The 26,149-nt window shown below is 49.2% G+C and overlaps 1 protein-coding gene across 7 annotated transcripts; it reads left to right on the top strand.

Moving 5' to 3' along the window:
- Nucleotides 1-1,839: 1,839 nt before the first annotated feature.
- Nucleotides 1,840-26,149, top strand: IFFO1 (intermediate filament family orphan 1). 7 transcript variants are annotated; one of them, XM_035141206.2, is made up of 10 exons: nt 1,844-2,752; nt 13,597-13,657; nt 13,754-13,849; nt 16,016-16,156; nt 16,609-16,617; nt 17,091-17,275; nt 18,785-18,905; nt 21,743-21,838; nt 24,321-24,451; nt 25,351-26,149. In XM_035141206.2, the coding sequence occupies exons 1-10, from the start codon at nt 1,926-1,928 to the stop codon at nt 25,451-25,453; spliced, it is 1,770 nt and encodes a 589-aa protein (XP_034997097.1). In that variant the 5' UTR covers nt 1,844-1,925; the 3' UTR covers nt 25,454-26,149. The 7 variants fall into 7 exon arrangements, with proteins under 7 accessions (XP_060124650.1, XP_034997101.1, XP_060124649.1 ...); XM_035141210.2 differs by lacking the exon at nt 16,609-16,617 and having other exon boundaries at nt 1,842-2,752; nt 21,746-21,838; XM_060268666.1 differs by lacking the exons at nt 16,609-16,617; nt 25,351-26,149 and adding an exon at nt 24,884-25,331 and having other exon boundaries at nt 1,842-2,752.

Below are 26,149 nucleotides of genomic sequence, written 5' to 3'. Positions count from 1 at the left end.
CATGCAAAGAAGTATGGATCCCAAATCTCGGAGTGCATATTCTTTTTGTGCTGCCTGGTGAAAGTAGCCTTTTCGTATGTTGTAAGAATAGGCAAGTCTTCTGACTACTGAGCCGTTATGGGGAGGGATACTCCCCTTCCAGTGTTGCAACACCCGTCTTTTGACCAATAGGGCGAACAAAAGTCCAGTTACATTGCCCCTTCATCAAGGCCCACAGAGTTGGCTATAATGGAGCACCTGAGAATTTTAAGTCTGTCCCCCACTTGTCCATCACTAAGTAGCTCCGTAATTGAAGATCTGAGCCAAACCTTACAGAGGCCAAGGCCGTTTGCCATTGCTTCAAGTGTATCGGGAAGTCCAGCTCTCTGGTCTAGGCCTCCCTTGGGTCATTCACATGAAATTTGCCATTGCCCAGTGGGGTCTTGTAGAGGGTGGCTTTTGTATAGTTCACCAAGGGCATCAGGTCCTGCAACACCGGGTTCCAGAGGTGCTTGCTTGAAGTAGAGGTGGGTGGTGTAGAGTGGGGCACCCCACAGCACCTAGCTCAATCTGGGTAGCCCATTCATTTTCATCACATGGAAGAGTGTCCACCGTTCCAAGTTGGACTGTGTTTTCTTGATAATATGTGTAAGAGTCCAGTTGTCCTGTGCTAACAGTATCCTTGGGAACAAGAATTCCCAGGTAAGTTAGTTCAGTGGGAGACAAATGGAAATTCTTACTATAAAAATGGATGGGCAGCACACATCATCAATAAGCACAAATTCTGATTTAGACCAGTTAACCCTTCTTGTTGGCATCCGTCTGTCTTAAGAGATGATGGTAGATGACTCTGGGGGTGAAGTCAAACCACTGTGTTAGCTGCACGGAAGTGACCTCTCTGGGGTGCAAGCCTGGGCAGTGTGTATGGAGGTCCTGGGGTGCCCAGATGACAAGGCTCCCCTCTCGGTCTCGCTGATGGGGTCCAAAGGAAAGCAGAGCAATATGCTTGGCTGCAGGAGTTGCTGGAAGGAGGCGTATACAAGGCACCATCCAACAGTCTTGGGGACTCCACTCCAGATTTGTGTCGGGTTTACTCCGGAGGAGATGCAAAATGATAACTATAACAAAAGCTATATTTATACAGATATCTATCTACTGAGAAGATCCATTAGAAAGCAATTGTACCAAATGGAATCATTGTGAAAATAAAGAATAATGGGGCACCATATTTTGTCCTTGGCACCAGATTACAAAATTCTGCCTGCAAAACACACACACGGGGAGAGAGAGTGCTACAGCTATGTTAAAGGTCTTGGACTTCCACTTTTGGAAGACTGGGGTAACATGGTAGAGCATGAAGCTCTTATAATCTCAGGGTTGTGGGTTCCAGCCCCACATTGGGCACTGCATGGGGGTTGGACTAGATGGTCCTCGTAGTCCCTTCCAGCTACAATTCTGTGGTTCAATCTAAGGGCACACAGAGGCAGCTTGTCCATCATCCAGCCTTGTTCTGAGCTGCATCGCCGCTCGCAGGCAAAAGGCTGTTTCTCGGCCAGCTGATTACCGCAGCTCCGTTTGGCGAAGGAGCGCCTTGCTCCTCCTGCGCGCCACGGTCTCCAGGCGTCAGGGGCGCAGCCAGCCGCGCGGCTGTGCGTCCTCGGCTCCCCCCTGGACGTGCGGCGCGCCTCCATCCCCCTGCCCGTCTGGAGGGCGCCGCATCGCCGCCCTCCTGCGCTGCTGCATCCCTCCCTCCCTTCCCTTCCTCCCTCCCCGTCCAGGCGCCTCCCTTCTGCAGCGGCTGGAGGTGGGCGAGCGGCTGGATCCCGCCCCTTCTGTGCCAGCCCGGCAGGCGCCTCCGGCTGCGATTGGCCGTGGCGAGCGAGTGTGCCCGCCCAGCCCGCGCTTCCCCCGGCGCCGTCGCAGCCCCCTGGACGGCCGCCGCAGCCATGAACCCGTTATTCGGCCCCAACCTCTTCCTCCTGCAGCAAGAGCAGCAGGGCTTGGCGGCATCGGAGCCCGAGCAGCAGCAGCAGCAGCAGTTCCCGGACCTTTTCTTCCTTCCCGGCGAGCCCCCGAGGGACTTCTTCGACGGGGAGCTGGCCCCGCCGGCCTCCCTCTCCGCCGGCTCTGCCTTCCCGGCCCCGCCGGCCGCCATGGCGCTCCGCAACGACCTGGGCTCCAACATCCATGTCCTCAAGACCCTCAACCTCCGCTTCCGATGCTTCCTGGCCAAGGTGCACGAGCTGGAGCGCCGCAACCGGCAGCTGGAGAAGCAGCTGCAGCAGGCCCTCGAGGAAGGCGGCGCCCGTCGGAGCAGCCTGCAGCGCCGGGACCAAGCCGTGCAGACGGGCTTCGTGGGCCCCATCCGCCCGCTGGGGCTTCCGCTGGCTGGGGGCGTCGGAGTCGGCGGCGGCAGCAGCAGCAGTTGCAGCAGCCCCCGCTCGGTAGGGCTGAGCACGCCGTCGAGGGTGCTGAGCTCGCCCAGCTGCCACCACCCGGGGGCCCCGCTCACGCCCACCTCGTCGCAGTCTCCGTCGCTGCCCGGCGGCACTTTCTCGTCCTCCTCTCGCTTTTTGCCGGGCACCATCTGGTCCTTCTCGCAGGCTCGACGGCTGGGGCCCGGCCTAGAGACCACCTTGGTGCAGGGGCCCGGGGTCTCTTGGGTGCACCCTGACGGCGTCGGAGTGCAGATCGACACCATCACCCCCGAGATCCGGGCGCTCTACAACGTCCTGGCCAAGGTGAAGAGGGAACGCGACGAGTACAAGCGCAGGTGAGGGGCTCGACGGGGCGGGCAAAGCCATCGTCGCGGTGGGTGGGTGCCAGCCGGCAAGGAGGCCAATGCCAGGGAGAGGGAAAGAGATGGGCTGGTGGAAGCACTAGGAAAAGAGGCGACGAAGGAGGGCTACCGTCGCAGGAGCCTCTTATTTTGCCAGTTTTTGTTTTTGTTCCGTGGCCAGGCCAGCTTCCGTTAGAGGACTTCCTTCCTTTGCTGAATTCGTCAGTTCCCGACATTGTGATGCAGTGTGCAAGTCATCCTGATCCACTTCTTCCACACATGTCAGCAAGCATGCCAACTTGAATAAAATATTTTTTTGGGGGGGAGAGGTAAGCTCTACCCCACATAATCGATCACAAGATGCAGTGCATGCCCACCATTTGAATGGCAATGTCCATCAACTTTAGGGGGGCCCAGCAGCCCCCTGAAATACTTTAGGGGGGTGGAAAGAAAGGACCTCGGCCCCTAGCAATTGGTTCCTCTGTGTGGCAGGACAGAGTTATAAAGCAGTTAAATGAGCTATCCCGGTTGCCACTGCTCTCCCACCCCCACCACCACCCCACCCATTTTAGAAGAAGGGAGAGAAAAGTGAAATTAGGCCAAGGACTAATGCGCAACTCTTCCCTGCCACATTGAAGCATTTTGTTAGTCGCGTCTACTTCATATTTCTATAACTAAGGTGTGACGCTTGGGCTAACCCTTCAAAGCTCCCCACCACCACCACGTTTTTGCCAGTTTGTACCTAAACATCCCCATCTTGTATAGAAAGCCAGTGTTGGGCGAGTTCTGTGTCGCAGATGCTCACTCAGCTGACTTGCTGGGGAGAGAAGCCACAGTAACCCAAGCCTTTAAAGATCTTCTGTGTGTGCAGGATAATAATACTAATAATTATTATTATTTGTAGTAGCCACATGTTATTTATATAGTGCTATCAGTGCACATAGTGCTCTGCAAATGTAAACGGCAGATGTCGGCTTCATGGCCTGAGGAACTTGCGGTCTCCATTTAGACGCTGGCTGGGAGTGACAAGGGATGGATGTGAACAAGTGCATTTTTATGCGTCCTGATGCTTCATTTGGCTTGGTGGCGAAGACTAAAGGGCCAAGCTGCACATGACATATATCCTTTCTCTGAAAACTTCATTCCCTTTTTCTGAAAGCAGCATCTAGGGCAGAGAAAGCTATGGCAAATGAATCAGAGAGGTTTTATTTCTCTCTTCTTCTTCTTCTTCTTCTCCTGCTGTTCCTCCCAGAGGAACCCAGGGTGGCAAATAACAAGCGACAGAACCATACAAACACATTTAAAACTATTCCAGGGCAGGTGCAGATTGGGAAAGATCACACAACTTGAAAGGCTCATTGAAAAAGAGGAAGGTCTTCTGTAAGTGCCGAACAGTTTCCTCAGCCCCCAGCACTTTTCTTATTTATTTATTGTTTATTTACTGCATTTATATGCCACCTTTATCTTCGAAGGATCTCAAGATGGTGCGCGTGGTTCTCCTCTTCCCCTCTTCATCCTCACAACAACCCTGTGAGGTAGGCAAGGCTAATAGATGGTGGCTGGCCCAAGGTCACCTGCAGTGAGCTTCATGGATGAGTGGGGATTTGAACCCTTCTCTCCCAGCTCCTAGCAGGTACCCATAACTTTTTTCTGAGTTGTGATGTTTTGAGCGTGCGTGTGCACACACACACACACACACACACATGAGCAAGAGGTAAGCAACTTCCCTTTTCATAAATGTGGGGAGTTTTGAGTTAAGCTTGTCTCACACAAACCTGCCAGCTACTAAGATCATTCTCAGACACCCTCCAAGGAAGGGCACCATCAGTGACCAGAATCAAGGACCTCGCGGTGCCCAACCATTGAATGCTCACTCCCAAGGGAGGCTTGCCTGGGGCCGACTCTATTGCCCTTTTGGCACCAGGAGAAGAAGACCTCCTTATTTTGCCCAGCCTGCTAAGAAGGCTCTTTCTGATACGACATTTCTGTTTTGTGCTGTAAAGGTAAAGGGACCCCTGACCATTAGGTCCAGTCGCGGACGACTCTGGGGTTGCGGTGCTCATCTCGCTTTACTGGCCGAGGGAGCCGGCGTACAGCTTCCGGGTCATGTAGCCAGGATGACAAAGACGCTTCTGGCAAATCAGAACAGCACACGGAAACGCCGTTTACCTTCCCGCTGGAGCGGTACCTATTTTTCTACTTGCACTTGCTTTCAAACTGCTAGGTGGGCAGGAGCTGGGACCAAACAACGGGAGCTCACCCTGTCGCAGGAATTCGAACCGCCAACCTTCTGATCAGCAACCCCAAGAGGCTCAGTGGTTTAGACCACAGCGCCGCCCGCATCACATCCATTTGGATAAATAACATGGGCAGAAAGTGCCAAGTAACACCCTTCTCTCCCTGTCCCACTTTTTCTTTTAAATAGTTCAGCCTTGAAGCTCCCATATCATACCGTTTTTGTTTACTGTGGTTGGGGAGGGAAAGCGAAGAAGAGTTATGCGTAGTGTAGAGAAAGTTAACGGAGGAATTATTCTTCTCCTCCACAATGCAGAAATCAGTTTAGGGCAGGTTTTGTAATTATTATTATTTAAAGCCCTGAGCCATACATAGTGCTAAATGAGAGCCTTTCCTGTGAAATATACCTGCCTGGTCTTCATTGATAGTGTTGCTATTTAACAATCCCTGTGTCTAATTGTTGTTATTATTATTATTATTATCATTTATTTAATTATACCCCACCCATCTGGCTGGGTTTCCCCCACCACTCTGGGCGGCTTCCAACAAATACCAAAATACATTAAAATATCACAGATTAAGAACTTTCCTAAACAGGGCTCCCTTTAGGTGTTTTCTAAATGTCAGGTAGTTGTTTATCTCCCTGACTTCCGATGGTCAGCTGCATAATCACAGAATCATCAGGTTGGAAGGCACCTCAGAGATCATAAAGGCTAACCCCCTGTCCAATCTAGGAAAGCTACTTCAGACTACAACATCCCTGATAGGTGCCCATCCTGGCTGTACTTTTTTTTAGGCAGTCCATTCTGTCGTCAAGCAGCTTGCACTACCCGCAAGTTCTTCCTAACATTTCGTCCAAATCCATTGTCTTGAAAATTGAATGCATTGGTCCAGGTCCTGGCCTCTGGAGCAACAGAAAACAAGTTTGCTCCAGTGCTTGTGTGACAGCCCTTCGGATAGTTGGCTGTCATGTCACTGCTCAATCAACTCTTTGCCAGGCCTAAGTATCCTCCCCACAAAGGACTCTTATCTCGGCGCTCATCAGCATTGTTCACGCCCACCTTTGGGCAGGCTCCGATTCATCTTCCTTCCCAGAAATGGACACAGTACGCCATTACTCCTTGCGATATATACTGTATATTCCTGCGTATAAGACTACTTTTTAACCCAGGAAAATCTTCTCAAAAGTCAGGGGTCGTCTTATACGCCGGGTCGTATTTCTTATATGGCGAGTATATCCCAAACTCTATATTTTAACTGGAAAAGTTGGGGGTCGTCTTACACGCCCAGTCGTCTTATACGCTGGAATATACGGTAGTTTGCCTCTCTTGCCAGAAAGGCTGTGGAGCTCCCCTGCACGACCTCCTTGCTTATCCAGACAAGATGAGAGGCAAGCAGATGATAATACGGGCATAGCTGGATCAGAAGGAAGTGCTTTGATGGGATGGAGCTAATTGCCGCTCACTGAGCCTCCATATTTCCCCCTTCAGGCTTCATAAAGCCTGGATCACTTTTCTGAAGGTCATCCTTGTTGGGATTTACATGACCGACCTTTTAGAGCTGTTTCTGGTGGAAAGGCAGGAGTTAAATAAGCATACATGTGTTAAGAAAAAAAACAGCTTTGGAGCAGGCCATTTCATAACCAGCAGATGCTGTTCCTTAGCCATTTCCTCGTCTCCTTCTCTGCTCCAAATGCACGTTTGCCCTTGCAAACATATTGTTTGGGATCCTATTCTGTTTGTGTGTGTGACTTGGGAGTGGGGAAGTGGCAGGTGAGAAGAGGAAAGCATCGTGGCCATGCTTCCATTATAGATTCCCCACTCATTTGTGTTTCATAGGTTCATTTTTCGTAGGGCACGAGACTCTTAATCTCAGGGTCGTGGGTTCGAGCCCCACGTTAGGCAAAAGATTCCTGCGTTGCAGGGGGTTGGACTAGATGGCCCTCGTGGTCCCTTCCAACTCTTCTGTGAGTTTACGATACATACTTAGCCTAAGTGCCTGTAATGCTTTTGGGGTAAATTCCTGGAGACGGGACCAGCCTACGACACACGGGCCTGATGCAGAAAACCAAAACAGCATCTTCTTTCCATTCATTAATGTAAAATACAATTTACCAGGATGTTTTTTTTTTGTTTTTTTTCTGCTTCAGAGAGGAGGAACTACAGAGTGGCTTGCAATATCTCTACACGCACAGATTCTGCCCATTTCCTGTGTCCCTAGCAGCAGCCTGGTGTAAGGTGATCTGCTGAGGGCAGCTGTTCTGGTAGCAGAGAGGAAGTGGTGGCAAACAGTTCACCTGCTTAAACAATCTCAGCCATGCTGTTGTTAAAAACAGAGGGGAAGGACCAGTGAGAAGAGAGCAGCTGGAAACACTGAGCTGCATTGGGTACATGGGGAATTTGGACACATGGGCTGTGCACGTGAGAGAGAGAATGTTTGTGCGGAGCTGCATGATGCTCGCGTCTCTCATAGCGAGATGATAATTGCAAAGAGCTTTGTGGAATTATGGAAAGCACTAAATAAACACTAGGAAAATATACTGACATGCAGCATCATCCAGGAGCCCAACCAGTTACTGAAAAAGGGGCCTAATAATTAAACTACTGCTTTCTGTCCTTCCTTCCCCTCACTTGTGATATCCTAAGGGGAAAGTGACTTCACTAAATGCCTCGGTGGTGCTTGGAGATTTCTCTCTGTGTGTGCGTTGGAATTTGCAAAGCTGGCAAAGGGTCCAATGCAGAGAACCAAGATGACTCTGCAGAATGGCTAATGCCAGCAGAATAACCATTTATGGAACAGGGAGGGATTTTAAAAGGCCATTTGCTCAGTCTCCCTAACTTCATTAAAGTTCATTACATAATTAACACTTATTAGAAGTGTGCTCCCCCCCCCAAAAAAACCCTTGACCACTCTTTTGTAACTTAATTCATTTGTATTTCATTCAGCCTGAGAATAGCAATGGTGAAGAGGAGCAGGCCCCTCGCCCTGCCTTTTTATTGACAGAAAGGAGGACACCTCTGAACCACCAACTTGAATTGATTTATACAATTTTTACCTACCACAGATTCTTCCAGAGGATCCCAAGAATTGCAGCTTTTGTGAATGTGCTGAAAATCTGTTGGAGATCCTTAACAGCCCCTGCCTCTCAAAGTAATAGTATTCTCAGGAGTCCCTAGGGGTGTCTATTGCTCCCCACCCCATTGTAGATCTGTGGGTGCATTGGAAATACCAGGGGCTGGAGACAAAGGGGAAAGAGCTGGTGCTTCCATGCTTTGCTGGTGAGCTTCTCTGAGCCACCAGCCACGGCTGGAAACCGAGAAGTGGCCCCGAATATGATGCACCAAGGGGATCCTTATAGTCTCTAACACATGCATGTGAGTGAGGAGCATCAGAGGTATCTGGAAAATGCTCCAGGTGTGAAAGCTTTATAGGAGACTTTAAGCTGCTCTGTAGACATGATAGCTGTTGTTGCCTCCAAACTAGCCCTCTGAAATTGGCTGCTCTCAGAGTTACATTACAAGTACCTTGCATCCTTCACCCATAGAATAGCTCTTGAGAGACGAGACTCTTAATCTCAGGATCATGGGTTCGAGCCCCACGTTGGGCAGAAAGATTCCCGCATTGCAGGGCGTTGGATTAGACAACCCTTGTGGCCCCTTCCAACTCTACGATTTTATGATTCTAAGCAGATAAACTCTAAATCTGGAGTTAGCTGGGAGCCGAATGCTGTTCAGACTCAACATTCAGCTGTTTCCATCGTGTTCCCTTGTTGCTCTGAGTTTATCACGTCTTGAGGGAATGGGCTTGGTCTCTTTGGGGAATGGTTCCCTGCATCTCTTTTGCCCCTCCCTTTCGTCTTGCACCTTCAAACACATCTTCCTGGGAAGGAGGGAGCCGTGGGGTCACTCAAGGAAACGGCTGCTTGCGCTAGATTGCCTGGGCTGCTCTGCTTCTCCTGGGCTGGGCTGAGTGGGGAGGAGGGAAGGTTGCAGTCGAGACTATTATTAGGAAATGGTGCATTGCAGAGGAGAGTGCGAATCGGGAGGTGGAGGCGGGAGGTGCAGGGTGGGGGATCAAGAGACTAGGCCGGATGTGAAAGAGGCTTAAGAGTCCCCTTCTGATTCTAGTGGGCCACCCTCAGATCAGTGTTGCTCCCTAGGAAGCGTTTACTCCCGTTTTCACTCCCGTGGGTTTACTCCCGTGGGTTAGGGAGGGACATAAAGTGTGTCCTCTCGTCCCAGTTCTGAAGAACCAGCAGGGAGCGAACAGGAGATAATTTTGGAAGGGCCAGGGTAGAAATAGCGGGGATAAAAGAATTGAAATAATAGTTTTCAATACTGAAACCAATTCCTAGCATTCTGTCGCTCAGTGAGCTGTGGCCAACCAGCAGAACTCAGGATGTGGAGAGACTCCACGCTCAAAGGCCGGTGTTGCTCTTTGTGGGCAGGAAATGGGTACAGACTCCGCTGGTATCCCTGACTATGTCTACTTTTTAATTATTATGAGTGTTTGGACTGTACAAATGATTGCTAGACCCCTTTTTTTAAGAGGAAGTGGGAAATTAAAGCAGCACATTCTGGGATGCTCATACCCTCCAACGTTTATCTGATGAAAATAGGGATGATAATAATAATAATACCACCCCACCCATTGAACTGCGTTGCCCCTGCCACTCTGGGGGGGCTTACAACATATATAAAAACATAATATCAAGAGGGAGGGCAAGAGTATAGATAGACCCTCCCAAGTGCCCCTATTTTCCAGGGACAGTCCCAGATTTACAGAAGCCACCCCGGTTTCTGATTTAATCCCAGAATGTTCCTCTTTTTCTTAGGCCATCCCTATTTTCATCAGATAAATGTTGGAGGGTATGGAGTTATGGAACCCCCAAGCCTAGGTAATACAACCTTTAGAAGACACCTGAAGACAGTCCTGTATAGGAAAGTTGCTTTTTTATGTTTAATGTTATACTGTACTATGTTTCTTTATATCTTGGAAGCTGCCCACAAGTGGCAGGGGCAACCCAGTCAGATGTGTGGGGTATAAGTATTATTATTATTATTATTATTATTATTATTAATAGGACATCCCTATTTTCATTGGAGAAATATTGGAGGATATGGGGCCTGGATCTTCCTCTACCTATGGCAACTATGTTGTACTCACCACATAGATGGAACATAGCAAGCTGTGCAAGCAGGGGGGGAAATGCAATATTCCTGCTAATGTGGACAGTCAACTATAGCTTGCGGCCAAATAGCAATGATTATTAGGTGACAGGAGCCACATGTCTGAAAGCAGGATTGGAGCCTGAATTGCAATATCGCAACATTACTAGTCCCTTACCATCTAATAACAAGCATGTGCTATAGTTATACGGTAATTAGGCTTTATTTATAACACATAATCTCAAAAAAGCAGACCTCTCATGCTTTTTTAAACATAGGAAGGCAGCCTGTACCTAGATATCTTTTGCATTGCCGTTTCTTTTGATAGCGTGCTATGGATAGCAGGCCATGGTTCCAGGTCCCCCCCCCCCCCGAATAGGAGAATGAAGTATCCTTAAACAACATGTTTTCTTCTCTGGAGTCTCAAGCTTTCTGCCTGCCCCTTCTTCCACATTTCGCCTGCCTGAGTCACCTCACCCTTCCTTTCTCATATTCTGCCTCATTTTCTGTGTTCCTTCCCAAACCATGAGTAATCGCCCGTTTGTTTTTGTCCTAAATGGGTGGGTGAGCAGGCAAACTCTTATGGCCTATGAAGCATTTGGCTTTGAGGTTTGCCAGAAAAGAATTCCACTTATTTTAGGCAATGAGAGATGCCAGCACAGCCTGTTGCTTCTGGAAGGAGGGAGACTTTTCAAGTTTGTTCTGGGAAATACTAAAAGGTTGCTGAGAGAAGGGACAAGCAAGCTTTATCGAAATCCCCTGGAGATAAAGATCAGATTGACATCTGAGCAGATTCTTCCTCCCAATTTCCACAGGCCAGTTTAGTGGGGGACCACAAAGCATTACAACACAGACGCTGATCTAGTTATAAGATGCATTTGTACCTCCCCTGGCTGTGTATATATAATAACCTGCTTTTATGAGGTAAAACAAGAGAAAAGCTGATTTGGAAGCCAGGAAAACCTCTGCCTCTGAAACCATTTATATAAACCTATATAAAAAAATCCTTTCATATCAGCTAGATCTTTTAAGTTGCTTGCCTAGACCGTAAGACATTGGCCAGGTATGCTTTCGATACAAGGAACCAAGGAATCCCAAAAGCGGTTTGTGATAGAGGGCACTGGATGTAGCTGTGTCTGCTGTTCGGGGGAAAACATGTTGACAATCCTGTTCCGTGCCTCTAAGGCCTTTGGGTGCATCTCGGTCTTGACTAGATGACCAGTTGGTTTCCTTCCCACTCTGCACTTTATGATTCAGTTGCTTCTTCACAGCTATTTTGTGGCATTGCTCATAAGGGATCACAGAATTGTAGAGGTGGAAGCAACCCTAGTCAACCCCTGCAAGACACAAGGATCGAACCTGCAACCTTGGCATTATCCGCACCACGCTCTAACCAACTGAGCTATCCATGCACGAATCATTAGTGCAACCTTCTTTTCACCAACCGCGTGCAACGTGTTGAGCATCAGTAGCTAAGTAGATCTGAAGGGCGTAGAATGAACTAGCATATCTTTGCTGGAGCAGCTCGAGTTAGCAAAGCATAAGGGTGTTTATTTAATGTATGCCCTGCTGTTCAGTTTGCAGTGAAGCCCTAGAGCGGCTCTTTAGCTGTCCCACTCAGCTGCAGTATTGCAAAGTTTCTTGCAATGATAAACCTCAGTAGGCTCGCTAGAGCGGTCCAGGCCAGTACAGATGGTTTTTATAGCAGCAGCTAAAGATTTACAACCAGAATGTTTGTGTGGAAATCTTAACATTTTGTGTTCCTCGTGCTTTTAAACCAACCTACTTCCCTAAAAGGAAATAATACAGAAATGTAATACTTCTACTGCTCTTTCTTGTTGCACATGAGATATGGGCCTCTGGAGGGAAGAATGTGGCCATGTTGCTCCTTCTCTTGTCCTGCTCTTGCACTGCTTTGTGCCAACCCAGATTCCTGGTTTATGTTCCCCAGGAACAGTAAACCATAGAACAGGCTTCCTCAAACTTGGCCCTCCAGACGTTTTTGGCCTACAACTCCCATGATCCCTAGCTAGCAGGACCAGTGGTCAGGGGTGATGGGAATTGTAGTCTCAAAACATCTGGAGGGCCGAGTTTGAGGAAGCCTGTCGTAGAACAAAGCTGGGCTACAGCTCTTGATTTATCTGGAAGAGATAAGTCACGAGCTCAGTTTGGGTGTAATAATACAGTGGTACCTCTACTTACGAATTTAATGCGTTCCGAACGCACATTCGTAAGTCAAAAAAAATTGTACGTCGAATCCCATAGGAATGCATTGGGAGAAAAAATTCGTAAGTTGAAGCAACCCTATCAAAAAATTTGTAAGTAGAAAAAATCCTATCTAAACTGCATCCAAGATGGCGAACGGAGCTCCATTCGTAAGTAGAAACATTCATAAGTAGAGTTATTCGTAAGTAGAGGTACCACTGTAGTAGTAATAGTAGTAATAATAATAATAATAATAATAATAATAATAATAATAATAATAATAATGGTTTAACAAACAGTAGTATACATTGGAATCTACTTTGGATCAATATTGAGTAGAATTTAAATGACAGATACGGACTTCAAACCGGCTTTGGACAATATATCGCCCAGCCCACATACATTCTCTTTTTTCAAATATGCTTGCAGACACACACTTCCCACAGCTGATCCGTGCGGATCCGCTGATGCGGGAGTTACCAGCACACAGACACCCTCTTTGCTCATCAAAAGGTTTGATATTGTGAGGACAGTTTGCATCACCAACAGTGTGCTGGGCTTTTCTCCCAGTAGTACTGCGTGTTAGTTGGATCTGCCACGCCCCCCCCCGGCTGCTCCGCAAGTTGGTTGAGTCTTGGGGGGGGGGGGACTAGAACTTTTACTTTGTTTTACTTGGCTTGGGATGACCCTATAGCTATATAAATCCCTGTGAAGCAAATGTACATGCATAGCTATCTGGCAGCAGTAAAATGCCACTCGGTAGGCCGGGGGACAGCTGAGTGCCAGCTATAGTTGTGAAGGAAGGAAGAGGGAATGCAAGCCTTGGGCTGCCCAAAAACTGATGAGCTTAGGACATACCCAGCGGCCCGATCCAGCAGAGCAAAGGAAGGAGAGGCAGGTCTCATCTGTCGATGTGGTTTATTCTGGGGGAGCGAGTCTCTTGCAGTTGCTAAACATAGTTTGTGGTTCCTCTCCTCGGTCCTCGGCCCAGTGGGATGTGAATTCAGAGCAGCAGAGTTAAAAGCCTGTGTGGCAAAGCCTTGCCAGCTGTCACTGCGGCACATTCCAGGGGGGGGGGGCGCCTCTGCTTCCGTGCCAGTCCCTCCCACGTAGCACAAATCCCCGTGCAAAACTTCCGGTGTCGCCCAAGGGGGGGGGATGCACCTGTCCTCCCAGCAGAGCCCTGTGCAAAAAGAAATTGCCATGTCTTTGGTCCGTTTGTCTCGCCAGGTGGGAAGAGGAGTATACGTTGCGTGTTCAGCTGCAAGACCGAGTGACTGAGCTGCACGAGGTGAGGGTCATCCCTCCCCCCCCCTCCGACTCCCTGCGCCCCGGGGCCTGGGTCTCTCCGAGCGCTGACCTGTCTATATGTCTACCTCTCCACTAGGAGGCCCAAGAAGCAGAAGCGTGTCAGGAAGAGCTGGCGATGAAGGTGGAGCAGCTTAAAGCAGAGCTGGTCGTTTTCAAGGGGCTGATGAGCAATGTGAGTATATGTACTGCACCCCCAAATGTGCACCCTGGTTTATTTTGGACCACAGATGGCTGGCAAGTGAAGACATGTAAACTGGCATAGTCCACAGCAGGGTGGATTTGATTTAAATCATTTATTTTATTTTATTTTTACAGAAAGACTCATTCTTGCTGGTATCATCTTAACATTGACAACCAGGCAGAGTGGATAAAAATCAATGATTTTTTTTAAAAAAATAATTTACAAAATCAGATTTTTAAATTTTAAATTGGATTTTTTTTATTTAAATCGGATTTTTAAAATAAAATGCTTTTGGAGGAAAAATCTTTCGAAAGATAGTTTTCTATTTAAATAAAAAAATTCCTTCAGTAGCACCTTAAAGCCCAACTAAGTTTTTATTTTGGTATGAGCTTTCGTGTGCACACGAAAGCTCATACCAAAGTAAAAACTTAGTTGGTCTTTAAGGTGCTAATGAAGGAATTTTTTTATTTTGCTTCGACTCAGACCAACACGGCTACCTACCTGTAACTTTTCTATTTAAGTTACATTATAGTCCAAAGGCTCTCCATCAGGAAATAAGGATTTGTTTTAAGTTTTTCATGTGTGTTAAAACACAGTCTAAGTTTTGTTTTTTTATTAGATTTGTTTAACCACATCAGTTAACAAACACGGGTGCATATGCTATAATGTTATTGTTTTAGTTAAAGAAATTGTTCAAATTGCTATTAAGGAAATGATTATTTTTCTCCTTCCAATAAAGTACAGCAGAAGAGTTGCCCAAATATAAACAGTTAACTTTTTAAACCTCACCATAATTTCATAATTATCTATGTATTTCTAATAGTAGAACCAAATCAGTAATTTTTGATATAACTGTAAAAACTACTCTGAAAATTTATTATTCCAAAAACAAAATCTCCCTCTGGTTGCAGGATTTAAATCACTAGTCAGTAAGACTTGATTTAAATCTCTCTTTTTTTTTTTAAGGAAAAACATTCTTGCTGGCATAATCTTAATATTTACAACCAGATGCAATAACTAAAGCAATAACATTATAGCATATGCATCCATGTTTGTTAACTGATGTGGTTAAACAATTAAAAAAAACTTAGACTTAAAACAAGTCCTTGTAACCTTTGGACTATAATGTAACTTAAATAGAAAACTATCTTTAGAAGAATTTTTCCTCCAAAAACATTTTATTTTAAAAATCCAATGTAAATAAAAAAGAATTTTAATTCTTTTAAATTTTAAAAATCTGATTTTATACACAGACACACACACACACACACACGGGTGTGTGTATCCAGCCTGGTCCACAGAGGTTGTTCTGTTGCTGGGATGGAGTAGGGTCCTGTGCCTTCCAGTTGTTGTGGGACCCAAACTCCCATCTATTACGCCAATAAAGGCTGAATGAATGAACGGAACTTCCATCTTCTCCCTGTCCATCAGCCATGCCTGCTGGAATGGATGGGATTTGGGGTCTTGGAGGGCCACAGCACCCCCACCCCTGCTGTGCTACTTGTCTGTACGATATGTTGCCCAACACAAGGTTTTTCCTCCACTCCATGCTTAATGTGAGAGTTCGTGAGGTAACATCATTCACATCAGAAGCTTCAGAGGACCCTATCGAGCAATCCCCATCTTTCTCTCCCCCCCCCCACTTTTCCTTTTCTCCTTTAATTATGAAAAGGCACTAAAATGTGCAGGAAAAAATACAAATGTATACAGGGGGGAAATACCCTAACCCACATATTCTTTTATAAATGTGATATTATTATCCTAATATATATGTAAATATTAATAGCCTACTACATTTTGTATAAACTCGTTCCAAATACAGTGGACCCTCTAGTTACGTACCGCTCTGGATACGCAACTTTCGGGTTACGTTCGCGGCAAACCCGGAAGTGTATACTTCTGGGTTTCGCCATGCACAGATGCGCTCAATTGCACCGCGCGCATGCACAGAAGCGGTGCCTCTGCCTACGGACTTTCCGGGTTGCGGGCGGACCCCCAGAATGAATTAAATTTGTATCCGGAGGGTCCACTGTATTGTCACATTGATCCAAGCAAAGCCTGCGTCTGCAAGCAGTCCGTTCATAAGGGTACAGAGGACCTTAATTCACGATCCCTAACTTTCCTCCCCCCCCCTCTTTTTCTTGTGCGCTGGGCCAGAATCTGACTGAGCTCGACACCAAAATCCAAGAGAAGGCCATGAAAGTGGACATGGACATCTGCCGGCGCATAGACATCACGGCCAAACTGTGCGACGTCGCCCAGCAGCGCAACTGCGAGGACATGATCAAAATGTTTCAGGTGAGAGGCACCAGGCGCACTTCCCACCTGTGGGGAAGGGCGGGCCGCAGCGCCCCCCCCCATACCTTTCCAAGGGGAAATGGAACCCCCTTGCCACCCAAACCTCATTCCATGTATTCACCTCAGTCCCCGCGGGGGGGGGGGGACGGCAGGCAGTTTGAGGCAAGCCTTCACGAGACCCTCTGTGAGGCTGTGTGGTAGGAACCCTGTACCCCCACCCCACCCCACCCCACCCCTGGTCCCTGTCATCATCTCTTCAGGGCGCCCCACCTCAGGCTCTTGCCAGGCCCCGTCAGGGAAGCAGCCACTGGAGAGGGAGACATGGTGGAAGTGTTTGTGTGTGCCTCTCTCTAACACCGTCTCTCCCCTCTCCTCCCCGCCCCCCTTTCTCTCTCTCTTTTCTTTGTCTTATTCACTCACTCACTCTTCTTTCTCTTGCTTCCCCTATACAGAATCAGTTGGTTAGTTGTTGTTTGTTTCTTTTCTCCATTGAGCTGGAAAACTAGGCGAGTTAGAAGCTTTTCTGTAAAAATAAAAAATAATTAACTGTAATTCCCGGCATTTTCCTCTTTCTTCTTCTGGACACCTCTGTCTTAATCTTGTCTTCCTGACGCCATCTTTGGGGTGTGATTGGAGTTCCCTTTGCTGTGAACCCTCATCAGATTCCATCTTCCCATTGCTTAGTTTTTAATTTAAAAAATAGAGGTTTCTAAAAACTGCATTCTAGCCATCGCACCATCTTTAACCTGGTCATAATAAGCCCGTCTCTCTCTCTCTCTCTCCTCTCTCGATCTCTCTGCTTCTCTCTCTTTTGCTCTCTTCCTTCCTTCCTTCTTTCTCTCTCTCTATCTCCACATCACCCTACACCACTCCATTCCCCCTCCCCCATCTCTCCCCACCCACTTCCGACCTCCAACCCGACCTCGTTCTGTAGTCTCTGCACTTGTCTCCCATTAAGGTCCCAGCCACGATGGGGCGGAAGCGGGAGAGGAAGCTGGTCAGCGACGAGGACACCTCCCTCTCTGAGAGCGAGACTTCCAAAAAACTCGAGGAGGAGGAAGAGGATGAGACCACAGCCATGAGCATCAATGAGGAGATGCAGAGGATGCTGAACCAGCTGTGAGTTTATCCCTTGCATCTGGAGTTACCTTCTAGGAGGACCAAGTTACTGGTTAGGGATTGCCAATCTAGCCTCTGGAGGGGAGGAACAAAGCAAAGTTGCGTGGTCCTCCATGGCCGTCCGCTGAGATTGCCAGACCACAACTCCCATCATGCCTGTCTGTGGCTGATGGGAGTTGAAGTCCGACAACATCTAGACATCACCACATTGTGCTACCCTTGTGGTTCCCTTTTTCCTCATTTTTTTTTAATTTAAAGGATGAATAATCCTGGGGATAGCTCTTATAAGAGCATTGTGTGGGGCTACCTTTGAAGGTGACCCGTAAACTCCAGAATGCAGCAGCTAGACTGGTGACTGGGATTGGGCGCCGAGACCATTTTACACCAGTCGTGAAAGACCTACATTGACTTCCAGTACGTTTCTGAGCACAATTCAAAGGGTTGGTGCTGACCTTTAAGCCCTAAATGGCCTCAGCCCAGTATCTCTGAAGGAGTGTCTCCACCCCCATCACTCAACCCAGACACTGAGGTCTAGCGGCTCCCTCACTGCAGGAAGTGAGGTTACAGGGAACCACTCAGAGGGCCTTCTCGGTAGTGGCACCTGCCCTGTGGAACGCCCTCCCATCAGATGTCAAGGAAATAAACAATTGTCTGACTTTTAAAAGACATCTGAAGGGAGCCCTGTTTAGGGAAGTTTTTAATGTTTGATGTTTTATCGTGTTTTTAATATTCTGTTGGGGGCTACCCAGAGTGGCTGGGGAAACCCAGCCAGATGGGCGGGGTGTAATTATTATTATTATTATTATTATTATTATTATTATCATCATCATCATTATTTAGCTGTCTCATGTGCTTTCAAGAAAGGAAAAGGACCTCCTTGCAGTCTGCCTTATCGTCACAATCATTCTTGGGACAGCCCCCCCCCAAATTAGTGACTAAATTCCATATTTATGAATAATAATAATAATAATAATAATAATAATAATAATAATTTATTTATACCCCGCCCATCTGGCTGGGCCTCCCCAGCCACTCTGGGCAGCTTCAAGATTCAAAGCTTCCCTAAACAGGGCTGCCTTCAGATGTCCTCTAAAAGTCTGCTAGTTATTTTTCTTTTTGACATCTGGTGGGAGGGCGTTCCACAGGGCGGGTGCCACTACCGCCAGAAGGCCCTCGGCACTGGACCTCAGTGTCCGGGCAGAGCGATGGAGGTGGAGACGAAGCCCTCATTTGCTCGATGAAGCCAGCTTTCTCGCATGGACTGGCTGCCTGAAGGAGGAAGGGTCGTGCTGGTGCAGCAGCTGTCCTGGCCGCTGGACCTAGCCTCCGATCAAGGACATCTAAGACGGCCACTCCCAGAACTGAAAGTTGCTGGAATGGTCCCTCACAAGCCAGTCTCAGTACGGAAACGTAGCCAAGTCTCTCCTCCTATTGCTTCTGGGCATGCCTGCTCCCAAGGAGAGCCTGCCCACCTTCTCTTTGCTGATCATGCGGTTCCTTTGTCCCCAGGAGGGAGTATGACTTTGAAGATGACTGCGACAGCCTCACCTGGGAGGAGACTGAAGAAACGCTGCTGCTGTGGGAGGATTTCTCTGGCTATGCTATCGCTGCAGCTGAAGCCCAGGGGGAGGTAAGCGAGTGGCCTCCTCCTCTTCCCGTCGCACTTTGGAGCTCCTCCTCTCGTCAGCGTACATTTCCGTGCAAGGCCTTCTCCATTGTTGTTGAGTGGGTGCTTTGAGTCGTGCTTGAAGGTTGGGCACAAAACAAAAAACCAAACCAGGCAGAATTCTTGGCCAAGGGATTCATAGGTTTCCTTGGTTTGCAGAAGGAGGTGACCTTGTTCTGCTTCTTAAGGAAGGGGCAGTGAGCTAAGCAGGGTTTGAGGCCTGGCCACAGGGCGACGCCTTGCATTTAGAGGTTTTGCCCGCAGATCTTGAAGCAGGTGCTGTCAAACTCTGGCCCCCAAAGGCTGAAGGTACACAATATTAGAAGCCCACTCCATGCTGGAATAGCGGTTGCCCTTCTTGCACTTTTCCCCTCTAAAAATATGTTGAGGGGTACTCAAGAAAACCCCCATTTTATAGTTCAAATCTCCATGTTGTCCACAGATGATGCTGTATCGCACAACACCGTTGTCCCATCTTTTGTTTTCACAGTCATTAACTTTACACTTCTTTGCTGGCTGCGGTGATGAAAAAAGAGTAATTTTCCTACTCATATTGAAATACTGCCCCTCAAGGCGGCCACACATCCACATTCCACACTGCTTCACACATTAAATGCTCACTTCCGTCTGAGACTCAGGAAACACCATGACAGGAAATGAAGCCGCCATCGGGGGTAGCAACGGAACTGATGATTCACCATGCTAGAGAAGAAACTAAAAAAAATTAAAAATTAGTTTCTTCTCCCGTTAGATTCACAAAATGTTTAGGGGTCCCCCCCCCCCAGGAAAAAAGCACTGCACTCTATGTTGTAGAGTACAATTTGCCTCATGCAATGCACACTGATGTGGCGGCCTCTACCCTTTTGTGTCTCTCGCTATTTGGTTCCCCCTTCACACTTTTTCCCCCTTTTTCAGTGTGTCCGATCTCTGTTTCCTTCTTTTCTGCATAATTCCTCTGTGCCCCAAAACGGGCCGAGAGGCATTACCATACCAGCAAGGGAAGAGAGCAAGGCTGCCAAAGGCCTGGGCTTTGTTTCCTAGCAGGCCAACAGCCCCAACTGCCCTAAAAATGGAAAAGGAAAAAAAAGGAGAAAGGAACAATCTCCATTACTGCTGGTACACAGAAAGGGGGCAGCAGAGGGCGTGCCATGGGTAGGGGGAAGTTTTATTTCACAACTTGCCAGCCCGGGTGGGTGTGTGCCAATCCAGATTGAGACCTCACCATGAAAGATAAGGAGGGGTTATCTCTTTGCTTCAAACTGTGGTCCTGATCCAGACCAAGCCGATTTCACAGGCAACATGCATTAGGAAAAGTTCCCATTAAACCAAAGAGGCCCGTTTTGCAATGCAAGTTGCAAGCACAGGGAACTCTTTCTGGATCAGGATTACGGCAGAGGAGAGGGTCAAAAACCCTGATCCAATTTGGGCCCTTTGCAAAAAAAAAAAAAGGCCTATTGGACCTTTTTTTTCCTTCCACTGCAAACCGCAGGCATGGGATTTGCCTGTGCGCATGTGTAGTTTCAATGCTGGGTGGATGCTTGTGTAAAGGTGATGGCAGTGTTGTAGCTCAGCAGAGGAGCATCTGCTCTGCATGCGATATTGTCCCAGGGTCAGTCCCTGGCATCAGCAGCTAGGACTGGGATGCTGCGCCACCTAAACCCTGGAGAGCTGCTTGCAGAGAAGGGTGCGCAGCGCTAAACTGGGTGCACCAGTAGTCTGACTCGGTTCCTATGTTCCCATGCGTTGTATCCGCAACAGTTTCTCAAGTTTCCAAATGTGCCCATGAGCCCCAGAAATGTCCCTGATCTGGATTGGGAGCAATTCCCTCCAAATTAAAAGAAACCCAATGTCAGGCATGGAGAGTTCTCTCCTCCCCCGGTAACTTCATAGGCAAGAATCACAAGCTGTTTGTATTTTACAGTCCTTTTTATTCAGCCATCTGGTTGCAAAGCAAGGGCTCTCTCTACAAAGAGAGAGCCCTTCCCCTTCTGTCCCCAGCAACAAACCAGCCACCAATGGGAAGTTCCACCCCTCTGCATTCTCTGTTCTCTAATACAGCTGGACCTGCGAGCCCAAGAGGAGCGGGGATCGCCCAGGCTCTCTAGGGAGGTCTCTGCTGGCTGTTCCCTCCTTTCCCCCTCTTCTTCCACTATCTCGTAGCTCGGCAACTCCTGCAGAGGCTATGCACCATTCTCCTCTCTCCTACTGGGGAGAAGGGGGGCAAATTGTTCACCTCCTCCTCCTTCTTGGAGAGAAGCTGATCTGGCTGAGGATACCCTTCCCACTCCTCCTGTTTGGACCATTCCTTGAAACCAAATTAAGCTTCCTTCAGCTAATGCCATGGGTTGTTTGGCTCCTTCCCTCTGTGCCACTGTGTGCTCTCAGCAGATGCGCCGGCTTGCCTCTGCAATGGAGGGGGCCTCGCTGTGAGATGTGCTCACACCATGCGCACGCACTGCACAGCAGCTTGCGTGCATGATGTGAGCATGTTGGGGGGGTGCGCACGTTGCTGGGGGAAATCGAGGGGGCCTTGAAAATTTTAGAGACAGATGGCACCCCAGACTCTCAGGTGGAGCTATGAACTCTGTTGACACACTGTAAGTGAGGCTGTGAACATCATGCGCTCTGTAGCCTGTCCTCCTTTGCCTCAGCCCTTCTGTGGCGATGGACGCTGTGTCGTTTTGCAACGTGTGTCACTGATGGGCGGCAACTGCTCTCTTTCTTTCTTTCTTTCTTTCTTTCTTTCTTTCTTTCTTTCTTTCTTTCTTTCTTTTTGGGGTCACTGCCACCTTCCTTGCCAGCAGCCGGACGACAGTTTGGAGAAAGTGATCAAGGACACGGAGTCGCTCTTCAAAAGCAGGGAGAAGGAATATCAGGAAACCATCGACCAAATCGAGGTGGGGAAAAGAAGGGTGTGCAAGGAAATAAATGCTGGAGATGAACTATTAGCTCCCTGCCACCGCCAGAAAAGGAAGGAGACCAATGGGGATCAGTGTTAGATTATCATATGCCTTGGTGCGGGGGGGGGCGACGCTGGCTCAGCTCAGGGGGCCAATAAGGCAGCTGCCCCAGGCGGGGCATCAATGGCATCTAGCAGCACCAGAATTAGGGTGGTTCACCCCCTCAGGGCACCAAGACGAAGGGGTGCAAAATTGATAAGATTCGCAATTGAGAAGATCCATTTGCAGGAGCCAAATTTTGGCCTCACACAGGGGGCCATAGTGTGAAAGATTATACCAAAGCCCATCCCAGCAGCTGGCAAATTGCAAAGATCATTGGGCACAAGTTCCTCGGTGAATAATGGAGTCTAGGGAAAGGGGCAGCTTTGTTCTATGTATCTACTCGGGCCTTTATGTTTTTCCCATTTAACACCCCTTCTCACTGCATTTGATAGTACAGAATGGAAGAAAGGGCTTGTATATCTCAGGGATTATGCAGTGAGGAGCAGACAGGTCTCGCTCCCAAAAGTTTTCCTGCTTCTCAGTTCAGCTATAAATTGTCATTTGGAATTGTCATATTCCCAGCTCCTTCCCCTTTTTGTTTCCCTCCCTCCCTTCTTACTAGGAACAAATAGCCTGTTAGTTTTCCACCCGTTTTGTAGCACCTGCTTGTTAGGCACAAATAACAAGGAACTTTATTAGCCTAATATCCACCGTTGTGTTTCGGTGGGTCTCAAACCCTCGGTGGGTTAGGCTGCAGCAGCTTGAGCGGATGAGACCAAGAGTGGGCCTAACGGTCGAATTGGCGTTTTCTGCATGCGCTGCTGAGGGAAGTGAGGGGCAGGTGGGGATCGTCAACCTGGGAAGGTAGCCTACCTAGGAGAGGTTTGGGAGAAGAAAAGACTAAGGAGTAAACCCTATGTGAATCCAGAGAGGAGTCCCTAAGGCAGTTGGATGGCACCTTGTACGCCTCCTTCAGGCAACTCCTGCAGCCAAGATGGTGCCAAACGTATTGCTCTACTTTCCTTTGGACCCCATCAGTGAGGCTGAGCAGGGGTCTTGTCGCCTGGGCAGCCCAGGACCTCCATACACACTGCCAAGGCTTGCGCCCCAGGGAAGGTCAATTCGGTGGTGCCAACACAGTGGTTTGACTTCACCCCTGGAGGCACTCCGATGTCTCTTGAAGCAGAAAGATGCCTACAACAACAAAAAAGGGTGTGTAAGGAGGAAATAAGGTTAAACCACTGAGCCTAGGGCTTGTTGATCAGAAGGTCGGCGGTTCGAATCCCTGTGACGGGGTGAGCTCCCGTTGCTTGGTCCCAGCTCCTGCCAACCTAGCAGTTCGAAAGCACGTCAAAATGCAAGTAGATAAATAGGAACCGCTACTGCGGGAAGGTAAGCGGCGTTTCCATGTGCTGCTCTGGTTTGCCAGAAGCGGCTTTGTCATGCTGGCCACATGACCTGGAAGCTATACACCGGCTCCCTCGGCCAATAATGCGAGATGAGCACGCAACCCCAGAGTCGGTCACGACTGGACCTAATTGTCAGGGGTCCCTTTACCTTTACCTTTAAGGAGGAAATGCCAGTATATTGAATTTCATTACATACGGTGTTTGCGGAGACTCTGCCCACCAAGGCCTGGCCTCCCAGTTTCCAGGGAGGGTGGCCTGCTTTGCCCCCAAGTGCAGCCATTTTCTTCTCCCCTTGGGAGAATGGCCATTTATTTATGCTGGGAAAAGTATATCAGGGTTAGGGGGCATTGCAGGCCCGGGGACTGAATGTGGCCCTCCAAGACTCTCTATCTGGCCCTCAAGATGTGCTTTTGCCTGTCTGAAATGTGTCTTTGAATTCTGGCCATGCCTACTACTTGCCTGGGTGGAGGACAGAGAGAGAGATAAACGGGTGTGCATGTGTAGAAAGCTCTCTGGCGTTTGCCTGGCTCCCGTGTAGCGGGTGGCGCTGTGGTTTAAACCACTGAGCCTCTTGGGCTTGCCGATCAGAAGGTCAGTGGTTGGAATCCCTACAACGGGGTGAGCTCCTGTTGCTCTGTCCCAGCTCCTGCCAACCTAGCAGTTTGAAAGCATACCAGTGCAAGTAGATGAATAGGTACCGCTGCGGCGGGAAGGCAAATGGTGCTCTGGTTTCAGTCGTGGTGTTCCGTTGCACCAGAAGCAGTTTAGTCATGCTGGCCCCATGACCTGGAAAGCTCTCTGGACAAACGCCGGCTCCCTCAGCCTGAAAGCGAGATGTACGCCGCAACCCCATAGTCGCCTTCGACTGGACTTAACCACCCAGGAGTCCTTTACCTTTACCTTTTACTGATTGCATAAAGTTAAGAGTTGCATCCAGCAGCCGTGGGAAAGGGCCCTTTTTTTGAGACGGGGTGGATCTGGATTGCTATTGGCAGGATGACTGCCCCTGAGGCTCCTCTCTTCCTCAGCTGGAGTTGGCCACAGCAAAGAATGACATGAACCGGCACCTACACGAGTACATGGAGATGTGTAGCATGAAGCGGGGCCTGGACGTGCAGATGGAGACTTGCCGCCGCCTCATCACCCAGTCGGGAGACAGGTGAGCTCCTCTTGCGGGGATCTGGCCAGGCCCTAGTCCATAGCTGCCAAGTTCCGGCCTGAGAAATAAGGGACTGGACCGGAAGTAGCAGACCGGAAGTCGCTTCTGAGCATGCTCCGCCCAGTTCCAAAATGGCCGCCGCGCCAGAATAACCCGGGGGAAAACAAAAAAATCCGTTTTTTCGGCTGGGAACAGCTGGAAAAACGGGGGTTTCCCGGGGAATACGGGAGACTTGGCAGCTATGCCCTAGTCCTAGCTGTGGGAAGGGTACACCAGGGTTTGGGGTGGGGTGGGGCTGTCCGCAGGGCCTTGTCGGTTGTTTTCTCTGTTGTGGGAGGGGAGGGGAGTGTGTGTGTCCATGGGGGGCGGGCGGGAGGCGGAGGCAAATTTGGGTTGGATTCTGAGTGATTGGCTGTAACCCCCCCCTTGCAGACTTACAGGAGTTGTGTTTCGTGCCATGTGTCTCTAGAAGGTGACGCAGTTCCGACAGGCGCAGTCGCCGTCAAAAGAGAGCTTCGGCCGGAGAAGGAGAAGCATCGCCGACCTGCTGGGCTTTTTGGCACTGCTTCATGGGACAATGAATTCAGTGCAGCGCTGGGCTTGGGGAGGATGTTCATGCTGTGCCCCCATTCCCTCTCAACCCTGGGCTTGGCAAGGTTCCCAAGGAAGCTCCTTGACACACACCCCGTGTCCCCCCACCCCCACCCCTCTCCCTGCAATTGCATCCAGTGTAGCCAGACTCCCTCTCCCTTCCAGTACAGTATCAGAACGCTTTCCTGTGCTTCCTTCTCTGCCCGCCGCGAGCGTTTGTTACAGGCGCCCACTGGACCTTTCCATCATGTGTGACCCGTCCCCCCAGCCCTAGTGCGCATGTGACCCCCGCCCTTTTTTTCTTTCAGAAAATCTCCTGCTTTCACTCCGGTCTCGAAAAGTGAATCGGCTCCAAGCGAGGAAAAGGAGGAGTCCGATCATGACCTCCCAAGCGATGCCTCCATAAGATAATGAGGGGGGAATCTGCCCCCTCTGCATCTCTCTCCTGGCCCAGGAGTTGTGAGCGTGCCGTTGGGGGGTGGGGGAAGCCATGCCCTCGCTGTGGCTGTGCCGGACGGAAGGGAACCAAGAGCCATACCCCATTAGAAGTCCTGCCACACAGTCCCTCCGCAATCTGGAGGGGGAGCTAGATAAGATGCACATCGGGAGAGTCTGGCCTCTCCGTTCCTTCCTCTCCTCTTCTCCCCCCTCCCCCAAGTACTTTTTTGGGTTTTGGTGGGGAGGCACCCGCCTTATTGCATCTGCTACTCCTGGGTTCTGCCTCGGGAAGCCCCCCCTCGCCACCTAGTATATGTGACTTGCCTCCCCACGCTACACACACACACACAAGCTGAACTGGATCCTTTCCTCTCTGCAAAACCTGAACCTCATCTCGTTGCCAAGTGGGCTTTAAGGCTGGACTCTGTTCTCTGAACAGGCAGAAGTGCATTTGGGCAGTGCGCGCCCCCCCTCCCAAGGCCACGTTGCCCCCCCAACAGCAAGAGCCTCTCCTCGTGTGGGGATGAAGAACGAGCCGCGGTCTCCTTCGCCCCTGCCTCTCCGCCCTTGCATTCTGCTTAGTCGCGCTCCCGTGGCACAAACAATGTCTGCGATGTGCTATGTCTGGAAACGAGGAACATTAAATGGATTTGACGTCCTTTTCTACAA

Source organism: Zootoca vivipara, chromosome 16, assembly GCF_963506605.1.
Source record: "Zootoca vivipara chromosome 16, rZooViv1.1, whole genome shotgun sequence".
NCBI classification, from domain to species: domain Eukaryota; kingdom Metazoa; phylum Chordata; class Lepidosauria; order Squamata; family Lacertidae; genus Zootoca; species Zootoca vivipara.
The sequence above is the reverse complement of the archived record's forward strand: the minus strand, read 5'-3'. Positions and strand labels throughout refer to the sequence as shown.